Source organism: Hemicordylus capensis, chromosome 2 (genome assembly GCF_027244095.1).
Source record: "Hemicordylus capensis ecotype Gifberg chromosome 2, rHemCap1.1.pri, whole genome shotgun sequence".
Taxonomy (NCBI): Eukaryota; Metazoa; Chordata; class Lepidosauria; order Squamata; family Cordylidae; genus Hemicordylus; species Hemicordylus capensis.
Window position 1 is genome coordinate 209,029,969 of NC_069658.1, and position 15,591 is coordinate 209,045,559.

A 15,591-nucleotide genomic window follows, 5' to 3' on the forward strand; every position below is an offset into this window, starting at 1 on the left:
TTTGGGCATCAATTTTTTTTAATGTAACCCCTCTTACTCAAGAAATGGGGCTTCTTGAGGAAAGAGAGAGAGAGATTTTCAGACAACGCATAATCCACTTGTGGAATTCTCTGCCACAAGATGTGGTGGCAGCCAACAATCTGGATGGCTTTAAGAAGGGTTTGGATAACTTAATGGAGGGGAGGTCTATCAATGGCTACTAGTCAGAGGGCTATAGACCACCACCAGCCTCAGAGGCAGGATGCCTCTGAGTAGATGTTGCTGGGGAGGAACAGCAGGCGGGAGGGCATGCCCCTTTCAACTCCTGCCCGTAGGCTTCCAACGGCATCTGGTGGGCCACTGTGTGAAACAGGATGCTGGACTAGATGGGCCTTCTTGGGCCTGATCCAGCAGGGCTGTTCAGAAGTTCTTAGAGTATTTCCCCCAGAGGTTGCAAGAAAAAATAAAATAAAATGTTTCTTTATGCCAAACTCAGAGATTTATAAACATTTACATTTTCTTTGTACAACCAAATTTGCCAAGCATGCATAGAGATAACCCAACCTGCTTCTTAAAGGTGTGGTAGTTAACAAGCTACCTACAGAAAATACCTACAGCATTTTTTTAAAAAGAGAGAAAATGAACACCCCACCATAATACAAGCACTTCTGTGGGACTCAATGAAAGCGGTTATGAGGGATTACTTAATTCAAGAAGCTAGCTGCTTGAAAAAGCAACAAGCGGAAGTTAAGCAGGCTTTGTTAAAGGAGATAGAGGTATTAGAAAAAGCTCATAAAATTACAGGGAATCAGAAAATCTACAGGAAATTGTGTGGGACAAGGGCAGAATTAAATGCATCAGAAGTAAATTAAATACAAACATCCCTAGCATATTTAAAGCAACGTTATTGTGAATTTGGCAATAAAAGCTCTAAACTTTTAGCCAGTGCCTTGAGAAAAAAAAGACAATGGAATTACATGGAGAAACCTTTTGGCATACTAAAGATATTAATGCAGCATTCACTAAATTTCTTAAAGAATTGTTTACTTCCACTGATGCAAACTTGAACCACATTGAAGCCCATTAGGAAAAAAAAACCATGAAACCTCTTAGTAATGAACATAATCAATCTCTTAATATACCAATCTCAGAAGCAGAAATCAAAGCTGCAATAGTTAAGCTAAAAAGAGACAAGGCACTCTTCTTTTTACAGATTTTGGTTGATTAAGTGCTGTCAAGTTGATGTCGACTCTTAGTGACCACATTGAGAGATTCTCTCCAGGATGATGATCTGTCTTCAACTTTAAGGTTTCTCAGTGGTGCCTTCATTGCCGTTGTCATCAAGTCCATCCACCTTGCTGCTGGTTGTTTTTGCAGAACATTTGCTGAAATTCTAATCCCTCATTTGAAATCTCTGTACAGCAGCACTGAAGGGGGCTGAGATCCCAGGGACTTGGAAGCAATCTAGAATAACTTGGTTGGCGGGTGTGACTGCATTCTAATTTCAGTGACTGGAGAAACTGGCCTTCTGTTTCCTTGCCTCCACCCACCCCACTCCCGTTGTTGTTGCTTTTAATTGTAACGTGCAAAGGCACTAGATCATACCCTTTCATATCCTAGATCAGGGTTTCTTAACCTTAGGCCCCCAGATGTTGTTGGACTACAACTCCCATCATCCTCAGCCTCAGAGACCATGTCTGGGGATGATGGGAGTTGTAGCCCAACAACCTCTAACCCTGTAGATTTCTAAGAGAATCTCCTTTGCACAGTCTTATCCGCCACAAAAGGCGAGGACAACTGGCTCTTGAGATTGACTCCTGGCTGGCTGACCACCACCTCTTCCTTCCAGCGGCTGCTTTGCTGATTTAGGGCTCCCGGGCTAATTCCTGCCGCCGCCGCCGCTCCCAAGATTCAGGAGACGACATTCTGAAGTGGGGCGGCGGGCAAGAGAAAAAGGTCTCACCCTCCTCCGGATCAGCCCCACCGCGCCCTTGTGTTCAGCCCCACCGGCTCCTCCCGGTTAACATGGCAATGCAGGAACCGAACCGCACTGAGTTGGTTGGGGGGAGACTGTCTCCCTCCCCTGGGGGCGATTATTTCCCCAGAATTGGGACTACCCACCACGCTGAGCTGGGATGGACGGGGTGGTGCGGTAGCTAGGGGAGAGGGGGCCGTGTTCATCCCTCTCTTGGGTGGCCCCTCAGAGTGAGGGAGACAATAAAGAAAATAGGGAGGAATGGAGCTGGAGGCCCGTGTTCTTTGAACCCTTTCGTTCAATTTCACAAAACCCGTGATCCACTTGTGGAACTCTCTGCCACAGGACGTGGTGACAGCCAACAACCTGGATGGCTTTGAGAGGGGTTTTGATGACTTCATGGAGGAGAGGTCAATCAATGGCTACTAGTCGGAGGGCTGTGGGCCACCTCCAGCCCCAGAGGCAGGATGCCTCTGAGTCCCAGTTGCAGGGGAGCAACCGCAGCAGGAGAGAGGGCCTGCCCCTTTCAACTCCTGCCTGTGGGCTCCCTAGAGGCATCTGGTGGGCCACTGTGTGAAACAGGATGCCGGACAAGATGGGCCTCCTCGGGCCTGATCCAGCAGGGCTGCTCTGATGTTCTTAATTATAGCTACACCCCTGCTAGTGAGCGAGCCAGCGGCGAGGAGGACGTCCGTCCCCGCAGGGCAGGCGCTGTGCCCGCCCCAAAGCCAATGCAAACGCCCGTCCTCCCTGCAGAGCTGACGAGCGGGAGGGCCTCCCCCCAAGTCCCGATCCCAGCCGCCGCCACCACCACGCGCGGGCTGGGCACCTGCCGGGCTCTCCTCCTCCGGGCTGCGCCCGGTGCCCTCCGGCCCGGCTTCCTCCTTCAGAGGCGCCTCCGCCCCACCTGGGGAGGCCAAGGGCAGCCCGTGTCTACCTCCAAGCCCTTGATGGCGAGCCCCAGGTGGGGGTCAGCCGTGCAGCAGCTGATCCCCACCTGTTTGCAGCTCTTTTTAAAAAAAAAAAAAGGTGAACTGGGCCGCGGCTGTGTGCTCCAGCCCTGGAGAAGGGGGAAACCCAGCGGCGGGTGACAGAAGCAGAACTTTCCAACAAAGCCAAACAAGTAAAAAAGAAAGGACCGAGCCTTGCTGCAGAGGAGGGGGTGTGTTGGTTTCCACGCTCTCGGGTGTTGCATCCGGGGGATGCAGATGGTGCCGCAGGGGAACGCTTCGCCTCTGGCTTCATGGACTGGAATGAATAAATCAAGAGAAAGGACGGATTAACCCACGGAAAGGAAGAAATGGTGGGAAGGCGGGGAAGGAGAATAAGACAAGACAGACAGAAAAGGGTGGGTGAGTGGGTGGGGGTCTTCTCTCTCCTGCCATTTTCCCGGCCGAGTGTCTTGTGGTAGCAAGCATGACTTGTCCCCATAGCTAAGCAGGGTCTGCCCTGGTTGCATATAAATCGGAGACTGGAAGTATGAGCACTGGCAGATATTCCCCTTAGGGGATGGAGCTGCTCTGGGAAGAGCAGAAGGAGGTTCCAAGTTCCCTCCCTGGCAGCATCTCCAAGATAGAGCTAAGAGAGATTCCTGCCTGCACCCTTGGAGAAGCTGCTGCCAGTCTGGGTAGACAATACTAAACTGGATAGACCAATAATCTGACTCAGTATATGGCAGCTTCCTATGCTCCTAATATGGCATCCTGGTTTTAGAGAGGAGAGCTGGTCTTGTGACTTGTCCCCTTTGCTAAGCAGGGCCCACCCTGGTTGCACAGGAATGGGCGACTAGAAGTGTGAGCAGCACTGGAAGAGATTCCCCCACTCAGGGGAAGGAGCTGCTCTGGGAAGAGCAGAAGAAGGTCCCAAGTTCCCTCCCTGGCAGCATCTCCAAGATCGGGCTAAGAGAGACTCCTGTCTGCAACCCTGGAGAAGCCGCTGCCCGTCTGTGAAGACAATCCTGAGCGAGACGGACCAAGGGTCTGACTCAGTATCTGCCAGCTTCCTCTGTTCCTATGAGTCCCTCCAGGTCCAGCAGGGGGCGCAGCCATCCCACCCACCCACCCGGAACCTCTCGAAGCCCCGGAACCCTTGGCGGGCGTCGGCAGTTCCTACCCGGAGCGTTGCGTCGGCTGCGCCCGGCCCGGCCCTTCTGCTGGAGGGGAAGGTGGCTTGAAGGGCTGCGGGAGGGGCGGGGGCAGCAGAGGAGGAGGAGGAGCAGCCCCCGCAGAGATGGCCGCCTGCGCTGCCGTGACGCTGCCCGGTGAGTGCCAGCCCAGGCGGGCAGCGGGAGCCTCCCGCGGCCGCTGCAGCCCGGGGGTGGGCGGGGTGCCCTGCCGGCCCACAGGAGCGAAGCCTGGGGCTTTGTTTGTGCCCGAGGCCCCGGCAGGCTCCGTCCCTGGCAGCCGCTGCAGGCCGGGTTGAGAAAGCAACCCCGCGTCTGGAGGGCCGCTGCCAGTCAGGGCAGGCAGTGGCCAGTCGGAGGGACCAGGGGTGGCGCTCAGCAGGTGGCAGCTTGATTGGTCAGGGGAGGAGCCTCGCCTCGGTGGGTCTGCGTGTGATTAAACAACATAGAGTGATACGGAACAGCAATACATGCACTCAGGGGTGTGAACTCGGCGGGTCAGGGTGGCTCAAGCCCCCTCCCAAATTAGGGGCTCTTCCGGTGAGCTACGGCCCCCACCCTGCTGATTATTGCGAGGATAAAGGCCAAGGCTCCCCCGCGGACTCCTCAGCCCTGCCCCCTCTCCCCCCCCCCACTGGCATCTCGATGCCTTTATGGGGTTTGAAAGGCTGCCGGGGCTCCTGGTTGCTCTGTAGCCAAAAGGGTGCCGGGAAAGGTGCAGAAAAAGCCGGGGGGGGGGCTGGGCTGGGGCATTTGGCCTGCAAGAGGGGGGCCGTGGCAGAGCCTGGAGCCCGTCTGCTTTGCCTGCAGAAAGCCCCAGGTTCCCTCCCTGGCAGCTTCCCCAGGCAGGGCTTGGTTGGGAAAGCACAGCTGGAAGCCTGGAGAAATGCTGCTGGTCAGGGTGGACAGATGCTGAGCGAATGGGTTGAAGGGTTTGGCCCCGACTTTGCATGCGGAAGGCCCCAAGCTCAGTCTCTGGCAACATCTCCAGATAGGCCTGGGGGCAAAAAACCCCAGTCTGAAATCCGGGAGAGCTGCTGCCCGTCAGTGCAGGCAGAGCTGAGCTAGATGGACCAAGAGTCTGACACCGTAGGAGGCAACTTTATTTGTAAGAAGAAGGGCTGAGCCCCAGTGAGAGTGCCCCTGCCTTGCATGCATAAGGCCCCGGGTTCAATTTCTCCTGCGACGACTACGGATATTGCTATACCACTCTTCGACCAAAGTTCACAAAGCGGTTTACAAAGAAAAATAAATAATACTTAAATAAACTGGTCCTCTGTCCCCAAAGGGCTCACAGTCTAAAAGAAACATAAACCAGCAACAGCCACTGGAGGGATGCTGTGCTGGGGCCGGATACGGCCAGTTGCTCCCCCTGCTAAATAGAAGAGACTCGTCACTTTAAAAGGTGTCTCTTTGCTCAGTTAGCAGGGATATTTCTGGCAGCATCTCCAGATAGGCCTGGGAAAGACCCCCCGTCTGAAACTTTGGAGAACTGCTGCCAGTCAGTGTAGGCAATACTGAGCCAGATGGACCAAAGAGACAACAGGAAGGGGAGCGAGACATGTGTGGTAGTGGTGGTGGTGTGGAGTAAACAAGGTAAGGATATATGTTTACTTCAGTGCAAGAGGAGAGGTCCCTGCCCCGCGGGGCATGCAGTCTATAATGAGATGCTCAGGAGACGGCAGAAGGAGGGGCAGAAATGGACTCAAAAGGTATACGGGGGAAGAATATGTGTCTCTTTCAGTGGCACACCCTCCGGCTTTGGACTGTGTGGGAAAGCAACTTTTGCGGAGGGGTTGAAAGGAGGCCGGTGGATCCTTAGATCTGAGAACATCGGAAGCTGCCTTCTACCGAGTCAGGCCCTTGGTCCGTCTAGCTGCGCATTGCCTACACTGACTGGCAGCGGCTCTCTCGGGTTGCAGGCAGGCAGCCTTTCCCTTCCCCGCCTTGGAGATGCTGCCAGGGAGGGCGCTTGGAGCCTCTGCCAGGAGCTACGGCCCCATTCCCTGATGGAAAGGGGGCTGGTCACCGGGGCATCTGGCAGGAACACCCCGCCCAGCTGCCCGCCCACATCCTGGCCATGCCCCTTGCGTTGAGGGCAGGTGCACTCCAGCGCGTGGGGGGGGGGGCGGGGAGGCATGGCCCCTCACCTAGTCCCACCCATCACACACAAAGCGGGTGCTTCCATTGCCGACTGGGTGCAGCAGGGTGGGGCCGGGGGGTGCACTGGGGACATCTCCCCCCCCCCCCCGCCCCGTGCGCTTATCCAGTGGTGGCCATGCCACTGCTGGTCCCCCCGTATTTGGGGAGCTGGGCGGCTTGTTGGTGGAGCGGGGCCACTGCATCTCTTGCATGGAAGTGGCTTGGAGCGGGGGGGACGACGGAGGCAATTTGGTTAACTGGTTCATTCATCCGGCATGGGTGTGGGCGAGGAGAACAGGAGCCCTGGGCTGAAAGGGGGGCGGGGAAGCTGGGAGCCAACCCCCCCCCCCGGGATTTGGGGGTGGGGGGGTCGGTGACGGACAGGTGCCTGGGCAGGGAGCCGAGGCGGGAGCAGCTGCCCCAGGGTGCCGGAGGCTTCTCTGCCGAAGGAGAGGCCACCGCGTCCCACCACTGACCCCAACCCTCTGGCTTCTCCTCAGTGTTTCGCTGGGCCCCGCGCGGCTCCTTCCTCCTGGGGAGGTAAGTCTGCTCTTTCTGGGCTCCTGTGGTTGGTTTGGCAGGATGAGGAGCCCCCTGCGGGTAGAGGCAGCGGCAGCCGGGCGCGATTCGCGGCTCTCCTCTGGCAGCCGGGAGGTGGCCTGCGTGGGCTGTGGATGCCGGGCTGGGGCTACTGGGGGCCGGCCAGCTCACCCACTGCTCAGAGCCGCGATAGGTCAGGGGCAGACCCCGTGGTCTGTCCACGGAAGGCCCCAGGTTCAGTCCCCGGCGTCTGGGTTGTGAAAGACGCCCGCCTGGGGCCCTGAAGAGCTGCTGCCAGTCAGTGTGTGGACTGTCTCGACGAACCAGAGTCCGACTTGGTAGAAGGCCGCTTCCTGAATCCTTTTCGGGAAGGCCCGTAACTCAGCGGTCGAGCTTCAGCCTTGCATGCAGAAAGCGGCAGCCTCTCCAGGCAGGGCTGGGAACGACTCCTGTCCGAAACCCTGAAGAGCTGCTGCCAGTCAGTGTAGGCAAGACTGAGCTAAGTTGGCTGAAAATCAGATTCAGCCGAAGTCAGTTTCCTGTGTTTAGGGGGGACTCCCCAAGTGAGTGTGCATGCAGAAGGACCCAGGTTCAGGCGCCAATATTTTCCAGCTAGGGCTGGGAAAGTCCCCTGTCTGAGGCCCTGGTGAGCGACTGCCTGTCAGTGTAGACAGTCCTGCGTCGGGTAGGCCAAGGGTCTGACTCAGTAGACGGCAGCCTCATATGTTCGTCAGGACTGAGAGCTCAGTGGTAGAGCTGCTGCTTTGCAGAAGGTCTTGGGCTCAGTCCCTGCCAGCATCTCTCCAGGTAAGGCTGGAAAAGACCCCTGAGCCTGAAACCCTGGAGAGCGGCTGCCAGTCAGTGCCGACAGTGCTGAGCTAGATGGGCCGAGGGTCCGACTCAGCAGGCAGCAGCTACATATGGTCAAGGTGGGATAGAGAGGAGGCAAGCGAAGTCGTGGGACCCCACTTGTGATCCTGATTGCTAACTCACCTCTCTTTGAACAGGCCCCTTTTGGCTCCTGCCCGCGCTCTGCACCAGACAACCGCTACAGATGGCCCTGACAGGTAACCCTGATCCTGTGACTGCTCCTCCATGGAAGACTGATAAAATGATGCATGAGCTTTTTACTCAAATGAGGCAGTGAGCAGAGAAACTGGAAAGAGGAGGTTTTTGTCTCCCTTTCTCATGATCCTGGAACTCATGGAGTCACCTGATGAAATGATCAGGACAGGATAAGAGAGAGAGAGAGAGAGAGAGCGCGCACACACTTTCCCACATAACTTGTGGTGAACTTGTGGAATTCATTGCCCCAAGGTGGGGTGGTGACTGCTGTCTTTGCTGGAGTTAAAGGGGAATGGGGTGTGTTCACAGAAGAGGAAGAGACGGGTCTTGGTGGCTCTCTTTGCCATGATAGCTAGATAGAGCCTCCATGTGCAGGGGCAGCATGCTGCAAAATACCAATTCCTCAGGAGCAGCAGGAGAGAGCTCTTGCCTCCTGCTGTTTGTGGGCTTTCTGTCTGTCCCCTGTTGGAAACAAGGTACTAGACTCATTGTCTTATGCAGCAAGACTGCTCTTACAAGTGAGAGGGATATGGGAGCTGTGTGTGAATGCTGACTGTTCCCATAGCTCTCTTCAGGTCCAGCAGAAAAGCTCTGCCATCCTCAAGAAGAAGCCGTCCCTTCCCAGCAGCCGGGGGGAGTACATTGTCACCAAGCTGGATGATCTGATCAACTGGGCTCGCAGGGTGAGTGCTGTTTGTCCCCAGACGGCAGGCTGCGACTTGAACACGAGCCGGCAGTGCCATATATCTTTGTTTGTTCCGTTTATATACCGCCCTTCCTAAAGTGGCTCAGGGCGGTTTACATTAAAATCAAAAACACATAATAAAACAATTTAAAAAAAAAACATTTAAACCAGATTACATTTAAACTAGATATTAAAAGCCAGGCTAAAAAGATAGGCCTTTAAGGCTCTCCTGAAGGCCTCCAAGGAAGATAACCCTCTCATATCCACGAGGAACGTGTTCCACCACTGAGGGGTGACAACTGAGAAGGCCCAATCCGAGGTCGCCAGCAGATGAACCGGTGGCACCCCAAGACGGACCCCTCCTGATGCTCTCAATGAGCAGTGGGGATCTTGTAGAGAAAGACGCTCTCTCAGGTAACCCGCACCTAAGTCATTCAGGGCTTGAAAGGTGATACGTCCCACTCTGTACCTTGCCTGGAAACATATCGGCAGCCAGTGCAACTGTTTGAGAACAGGCCCATGATGTGGTCTCTTTCTGGGATACCCCAGAGACCAATCTGGCTCCCGAATTTTGGACTAACAGAAGTTTCCAAACTACACACAAAGGCAGCCCTACATGGAGCGAAGTGCAGTAGTCCAGCCTGGAGGTTGTTAGCTGGTGCACCACTGTCTTGAGGTCATTCTCCTCAAGGAATGGGCAGAGTTGTCGAATCAATCATGGCTAGTAAAAAAACACTCCTGGCCACAGAGCATCAGGTTGAGACCTGGGCCCAAGAGCGATCCCAAGCTACAAACCTGTTCTTTCTTGGGGAGGATAACTCCTCCAGAACAGGAAGTTCTATCCTGTCTTGCAGATCACAACCCCCAACAATGAGCACCTCCGCCTAAACGAAACAACTAAACCTGAAATAAAAGCAGTTAAAACAACATAAAACTCCTTTTAAAAAACCATTTAAAGCCAATTAAATATTATTAAAAGCCAGACTGAAAAGATGGGTCTTGAGGGCTCTCTTGAAGGCCTCCAAAGCAGTTCATATACTGATTCTAAACAAACAAAAAGTTCACAAAGCAGCGGACAAATAAATAAAATGCTTCCTTATTTCCAAAAGGCTCACAGTCTTAAAAAAGAAACACAAAGTAGTCACCAGCAATGACTGCTGGGAAAATGCTGCATTCTAGCTGGGATTTCTTGCTCTGAGCAGGAGGGGAGGAACATAGGAAGCTGCTGTATGCTGAGTCTGACCCTCGATCCATCTAGCTCAGGATTGTGTACTCTGATTGGCAGCAGTTCCTCAGGGATTCAGAAAGAGGCCTTTCCCAGCCCTACCTGGATATGCTGCCAGGGAGTGAACCTGGGACCTTCTCATGCAAAGCTGATGCTCTGCCACTGAGCTATAGCCCAGCCCCTCAGGGGAATATCTGACAGCACTCACAGGTAGTCACCCATCCAAATGCAAACCAAGATGGACCCTGCTTAACAAAGGGGAAACTCATGCTAGCTACTGCAAGACCAGCTCTCTGCCCAGGTAGATGGCCTCCAAGACCCCCTCCAGCGCTATATATGACCACAATAACATTTCACAGCTCCCCTATATTGTGTCTAATTTGTCTCTGAGAATGGAACCTCCATGTTCAGGGGCAGCATGCCTGAATACCAGCTGCTGGGCACAAGCAACAGGAGTCACCCACCTCCACCACACCCTGCATACGAGTTTCTCAGGACCATGTAGGCAGCCTCCCTCGGAGACAGGATGCAGGGTTAGAAAGGTGTTTTGCCAGCTCTCCTACTCTATATTTGTGGATTTATTTTTTGCCTTGCCACCGATTATAACTAGAGCACATTTAAAACCATCAGTCGTTTTAGCTTTGAGGGAAATACCAGCCCAGGGTCCTGCAGGGAGTCGGTGGCCGAGCGGGGCGTGAAAATTGTGTCTCCTGCAAAGAGGCATGGGCGTGCTGACCTTCTGCTCTGCTTCCCCAGAGCTCCATGTGGCCGATGACCTTCGGCCTGGCTTGCTGCGCCGTGGAGATGATGCACATGGCTGCTCCCCGCTACGACATGGACCGCTTCGGGGTTGTCTTCCGGGCGAGCCCCCGGCAGGCCGACATCATGATTGTGGCTGGCACGTTGACCAACAAGATGGCCCCTGCCCTCCGGAAGGTATGCGCAACGCCACTGCTCGGCTCTGGGGGCTTCTCGTGTGCCCCTGCTGTGCAGGAGTGGGGAGAGAGTCCCGAGAGCAGGATGGGGCAATGGTCAGAGCTCTGGGTTAGAATTGGGGAGAGCCGAGTTCAAGTTCCCACTCAGCGGTGATGCTCAGTGCAGCACTCTGATGGAGCCACTCTGGGAAGAGCATCTAGGTTCCCAGTTCCCTCTCTGGCAGCATCTCCAAGATGGGGCTGAGAGAGACTCCTGCTGCCTGCAACCTTGGAGAAGCCGCTGCCGGTCTGGGTAGACAATCCTGAGCGAGATGGACCAAGGGTCTGACTCAGAATATGGCGGCAGCTTCCTAGGTACCTAGGGCCAAGTCCTCCTCCTCCTCCACTTAGCCTTGCTCACAGGGTTGAGATAAAATGGGGGAGAAGGGAGGAGGATTTTTATCAAATTCTTTATTAAAAATCAATATTGGCGGTGGGGGGGGGGCAGGAATCTGTTGGACGAATTGAGACCTCTTTCTAGTTGATAAGGTTTTTTTAAAAACAAAACTAATCAATAGTTTTAAACAAAACTAATCAACTAGTCCAAGTTGACTAATCAACTAGTCCAACCTAGTTCACCCAGGCTTTTAATTAGGTATTGTTTTAATGGTGTTTTTAATACTTTCAACGTTTTGAATTTTAACTGTTGGAATGTTTTAATCTTTTTATATCTGTTGTTTTTATTGTTTTGTTGTAAACCACCCAGGGACTTGCATTTTGGGCGGTATACAAGTGTGTCCAATAAATAAAGCAAAAGGAATCACCTCAGAGTCCTGACCTGCAGCCCTGCCTGCTGCCTTTGTGCAAACGGGACCCTTGGAGCCCTGCGCCATGTCCGTGGCGATTTCCGGGCGTGTCGGGGAGCCGGGCCTGACCAGCCCTTGCGCGGGAAGGGTCCCGAGTGCGTGACGAGGCTGTTCTCCTCTTTCGGCAGGTCTACGATCAGATGCCAGAGCCGCGCTACGTGGTGTCCATGGGGAGGTACGCTCTCGCTTCCTCTTTGCCTCTTCGCCTCCTCCTCGGGGCGCCGTGTATTCCTGGCAAAGAGCGGAAGTCCGTTTATTTCCCTCCTCTTGCGCAGTCTGCACGAGATTTGAACTGGGCTCCCCGAGCATGTGACGCTGGTGCTCTTCCACGGAGCTGTAGACAAACGTGCGAGGCGGTCTTAGACCCAGTCAGATCCTTGGCCCGCCTAGCCCGTGCTTGTCCACACCGACTGGCAGCGGTTCACCCGGGGAGAAGCTGCCACTCAGTCGTAGGGCCTCTGCTCTGCACGCCGTCAGTCCCAGGTTCAGTCCCTGGCAGCATCTCCAGGAAGGGCTGGGACAGACACCTGCCTGAAACCTGGGAGAAGCCGCTGCCAGTCAGAGCAGACCATCCACAGTCAGACGGCCCAAGGGTCTGCCTCAGGAGAAAGCAGCTTCGCACATTGAAAAGAGACTCCAGGGGTGAGTGGCAGGGCCCATCGGCGTGGCATGCAGAAGGTCCCAGGTTCAATCCCTGGCAGCATCTCCAGGTAGGGCTGGGGAAAGCCCCAGTCTGAGACCCAGGAGAGCTGCTGGCAGTCCGTGTGGGCAGTCCTGAGCGAGCTAGCCCAAGGGTCTGGCTCCACAGAAGGAAGCTCTCTGTGTCCTCTGGGGTTCCAAGCAAGGGCCTTCCTGTGAATTGGGCACCAAAAGCCAGACTCTGTTGGGATGGAGTCAACCCCGGACAGATGCAGCGTTTTCGGGGCGGAGACTTCGCAGTGAATGTATGTGGTCTTGTATGATTGATACAGCGTGTGTCTAAATGTCTTGTTGGTTGACATAGCAGAAATATGTTCATCAGCAACTCCTCTGTCGTGATTAACTGCATCCTTCCATGCAGCAGTTAATATGGGGAGTTCTGGCTGCGGCTTCATTTACTGTTGATTAGCCGGACAGAAGTGCTGCAGCATCAGGGCGAGACCTTCCGCCTTCCGCGGCTGCTCAAAGTCCGTAGGCAGGAGCTGGAGGCAGCCCAGCGAGGAGCCTCCTTTGGCGCCCCCCCCCCCCACCGACCCCCCCTTGTTAGGGTGAGCCCAGGAAGGTGGCAGCGGAGCCGTCTCCCGCCTCTGCTTCGCTGGTCCGGTTAATCAACAGTACATGTGTCTCGTCTTCGTCTTCCCGATGAGCTTCATCCTCCCGGGATGCAGATTCTGCTCACAAGTGCTGCGTGGTGGAGTGCTTGGATTGGAGCTCTGGAAAACCCTCCGCTCTGAGATCTGTGGGGGCAGATCGGGGGCGAGAGATCGCCGCCCCCCTGTGCTGAGCCGCTGGTCGGGGCCTGTGTGTGCCCCAAGCGCCATTGCCCCGGAGGGGCAGGACAGAGGCTGTCTCCTAGACACGCGTCCCGAATCGTGCAGCGCTGCCGGGTGACCACTCTGCTCTCTTTCTTCCCCTCAGCTGCGCTAACGGCGGTGGCTACTACCACTACTCGTACTCCGTGGTGCGGGGTTGCGACCGGATCGTGCCCGTCGACATCTATGTGCCAGGTAAGCGGTGTTCAGAAAGAGGCCTCTGAGGCTCGCGCTTCGAAACCGAGGAGAAGGGCTTGGGGGGCCACGGGATGCCCGCCTCGGTCAGTGTGCCTGCGGCCCCACGGAAGAGTGTCTGTGCCGCTCCGGCTGTGATCGCGGCCCTTAGTCCGGGGGTTCCCAATCCGGGGGCCTCCAGATCTTGCGGAACTACAACTCCCATCTCACCCCCTGCTGCAATCGACAGTAGCTGGGCGTGATGGGAGTTGTCGTTTCTCCGGGAGCCACCCAGCGAACCACTTGTGATGGAGCAGCTAACAAAGTTTGTAATGATAAGAATAATTAATTAGCCCAGCATCATCTGGACTGCCGCAGGCTGGGAACCCCCTTCCTTGCACACGAGCCACCCTGGGGGTGGTGGGGGTGGAGGTGAATGCTCCTTGCGGCTTTGGACCGGGCCTAGACCCCTAGAGCTGGGAAACGGGCCACAGCGCCCCAAGGCTTCCAGCCCCTCCGCACACTCGCAGGCCTGCAGCCGCCAGATTTCCCAGAGGCATCTTGGAAGGGCCCAGCCTCCTCTGCCACGGGCTGGCTGCTCCCAGCGGGGTGGGGGTGGCAGTGGGGCAGGCTCCCGCGGGAGAGCGCAGCGGCTTGCTCGGCGTTGCCCAAAGGCCTGCCTCATTAGGGGGGGTGGGGAGACGCCGCCAGGGTGAGCCGGGTCCCAGTGGCTGGCATGGGGGGGCCTGGCTGCCCGCCACGCTCCAGCGGAGGCCTGTAGCCGCCTGCTCTGTCCTTCCCCCGCCCAGGTTGCCCGCCTACTGCCGAAGCGCTGCTCTACGGGATCTTGCAGCTCCAGAAGAAGATCAAGCGGGAGAAGAGGCTCCAGATCTGGTACCGGAAATAGCGCGGCCCGTTGAGACGCCGCCGGGTTGGGAGTGGCTCTGCCCGGCCCTTGAAAACACTTTTTGCACACGCTCTCCCAGTAAAGCTGCATGAGATATATATATTGGAGCCAATGCCTCTCGTCTCTTTCTTTTCTCGGAGTGGCCCGACTGGAGGCCCCGCCAGGCCGCCACCCCCACCGCCAAAATCTGGATGGGACCCCTGCTTTGCAGGCAGAAGATCTCCAGCTCAGTCCCTGGAAGCATCTCCAGGCAAAGCTTGTTGTGGGGTGGGGAGGGCGGGGAACCCACCAGAGAGACCTGAGAAAGCTGCTGCAGCTCCAAGCAGACAATCCCCAGCTAGATGGGCCAGTGGTCTAGGAACATCGGAAGCTGCCATAGACTGAGTCAGACCCTTGGTCCCTCTAGCTCAGAATTGTCTGCACAGACTGGCAGCAGCGGCTTCGCCAACGTTGCAGGCAGGAGTGTCTCTCAGCCCTCTCTTGGACTTGTTGCCAGGGAGGGAATCTGGGGCCTTCTGCATGCAGATGCTCTTCTTAGAGCAGCCCCGTCCCCTGAGGGGCCTACCTATGGTGCGGCCACATTTGGAATACTGCGTGCAGTTCTGATCACCGTATCTTAAGAAGGGCATTGTAGAACTGGGAAAGGTGCAGAAGAGGGCAACCAAAATGATCAGGGGCCTGGAGCACCTTCCTTAGGAGGCTAGGCTATAGCATCTGGGGCTCTTTACCCTTGGAAAAGAGGCGACTAAGGGGAGACATGATCGAGGTGTATGAAGTTATGCACGGAGTGGAGAGGGTGAACAGAGAGAAATTTTTCTCCCTCTCACATCACACAAGAACCAGGGGTCATCCCATGAAACTGATTGCCAGGAAATTTAGGACCAGCAAAAGGAAGTACTTTTTCACACAGTGAGTAATTAATCCATGGAACTCTCTGCCACATGATGTTGAATGGCCACCAGATTGGATGGCTTTAAAAGGGATTTAGATTCATGGAAGACAGGTCTATCAATGGCTACTAGTCTGATGGGTGTGGGCCACCTCCAGCCTCAGAGGCCGGATGCCTCTCAATACCAGTTGCAGGGCCTGCCCTCACTTCTTGCCTGTGGGCTCCCCAGAGGCGTCTCTATGGTGGGCCATTGTGTGAAACAGGATGCTGGCCTAGATGGGCCTCCTTGGGCCTGATCCAGCAGGGCTGTTCTGATGTTCTTACCTTACAGGGTTTACACATGTGGTCTCCCATCCAAAGGCAAACCAGGGTAGACCCTGCTTAGCAAAGGGGACAATTCATGCCTGCTGCCACAAGACCAGATCTCCTGCTCCGACTCTGTATACAGCAGCTTTTAGGGACGGGCCGCAGCTCAGGGGGAGAGCCCGTCTGCTTGGCGTGCAGAAGGTCCCAGTTTCAATCCTGGCAGCCTCTCCAGGTAGGAGAGGCTCCTCCCCGAAAGCCTGGGGTGCTCCTCTCGGGACCAGGGGCTGACCT

General features: G+C 55.5%; 1 protein-coding gene across 3 annotated transcripts; it reads left to right on the forward strand.

Annotated features, from left to right (window-relative positions):
• The first annotated feature begins 3,951 nt into the window (after positions 1 to 3,951).
• NDUFS7 (NADH:ubiquinone oxidoreductase core subunit S7) lies at positions 3,952 to 14,212 on the forward strand. Of its 3 annotated transcripts, XM_053299253.1 has the most exons (8): positions 4,061 to 4,214; positions 6,719 to 6,758; positions 7,766 to 7,825; positions 8,389 to 8,506; positions 10,490 to 10,669; positions 11,642 to 11,688; positions 13,131 to 13,219; positions 14,008 to 14,212. In XM_053299253.1, exons 1-8 carry the CDS (start codon positions 4,184 to 4,186, stop codon positions 14,103 to 14,105), a joined length of 663 nt encoding a protein of 220 aa, XP_053155228.1. In that variant the 5' UTR covers positions 4,061 to 4,183; the 3' UTR covers positions 14,106 to 14,212. The 3 variants fall into 3 exon arrangements, with proteins under 3 accessions (XP_053155227.1, XP_053155229.1, XP_053155228.1); XM_053299252.1 differs by lacking the exon at positions 6,719 to 6,758 and having other exon boundaries at positions 3,952 to 4,214; XM_053299254.1 differs by lacking the exons at positions 6,719 to 6,758; positions 10,490 to 10,669 and having other exon boundaries at positions 3,952 to 4,214.
• Positions 14,213 to 15,591: the final 1,379 nt, after the last annotated feature.

Coding starts and splice junctions, on each gene's coding strand:
- NDUFS7 (XM_053299252.1), top strand. CDS start 3,967: ATGAGTCCCTCCAGGTCCAGCAGGGGGCGCAGCCATCCCACCCACCCA. Junction 11,689..13,130: donor TACGTGGTGTCCATGGGGAG/GTACGCTCTCGC, acceptor TCTTCCCCTCAG/CTGCGCTAACGGCGGTGGCT. Junction 13,220..14,007: donor CGTCGACATCTATGTGCCAG/GTAAGCGGTGTT, acceptor TCCCCCGCCCAG/GTTGCCCGCCTACTGCCGAA.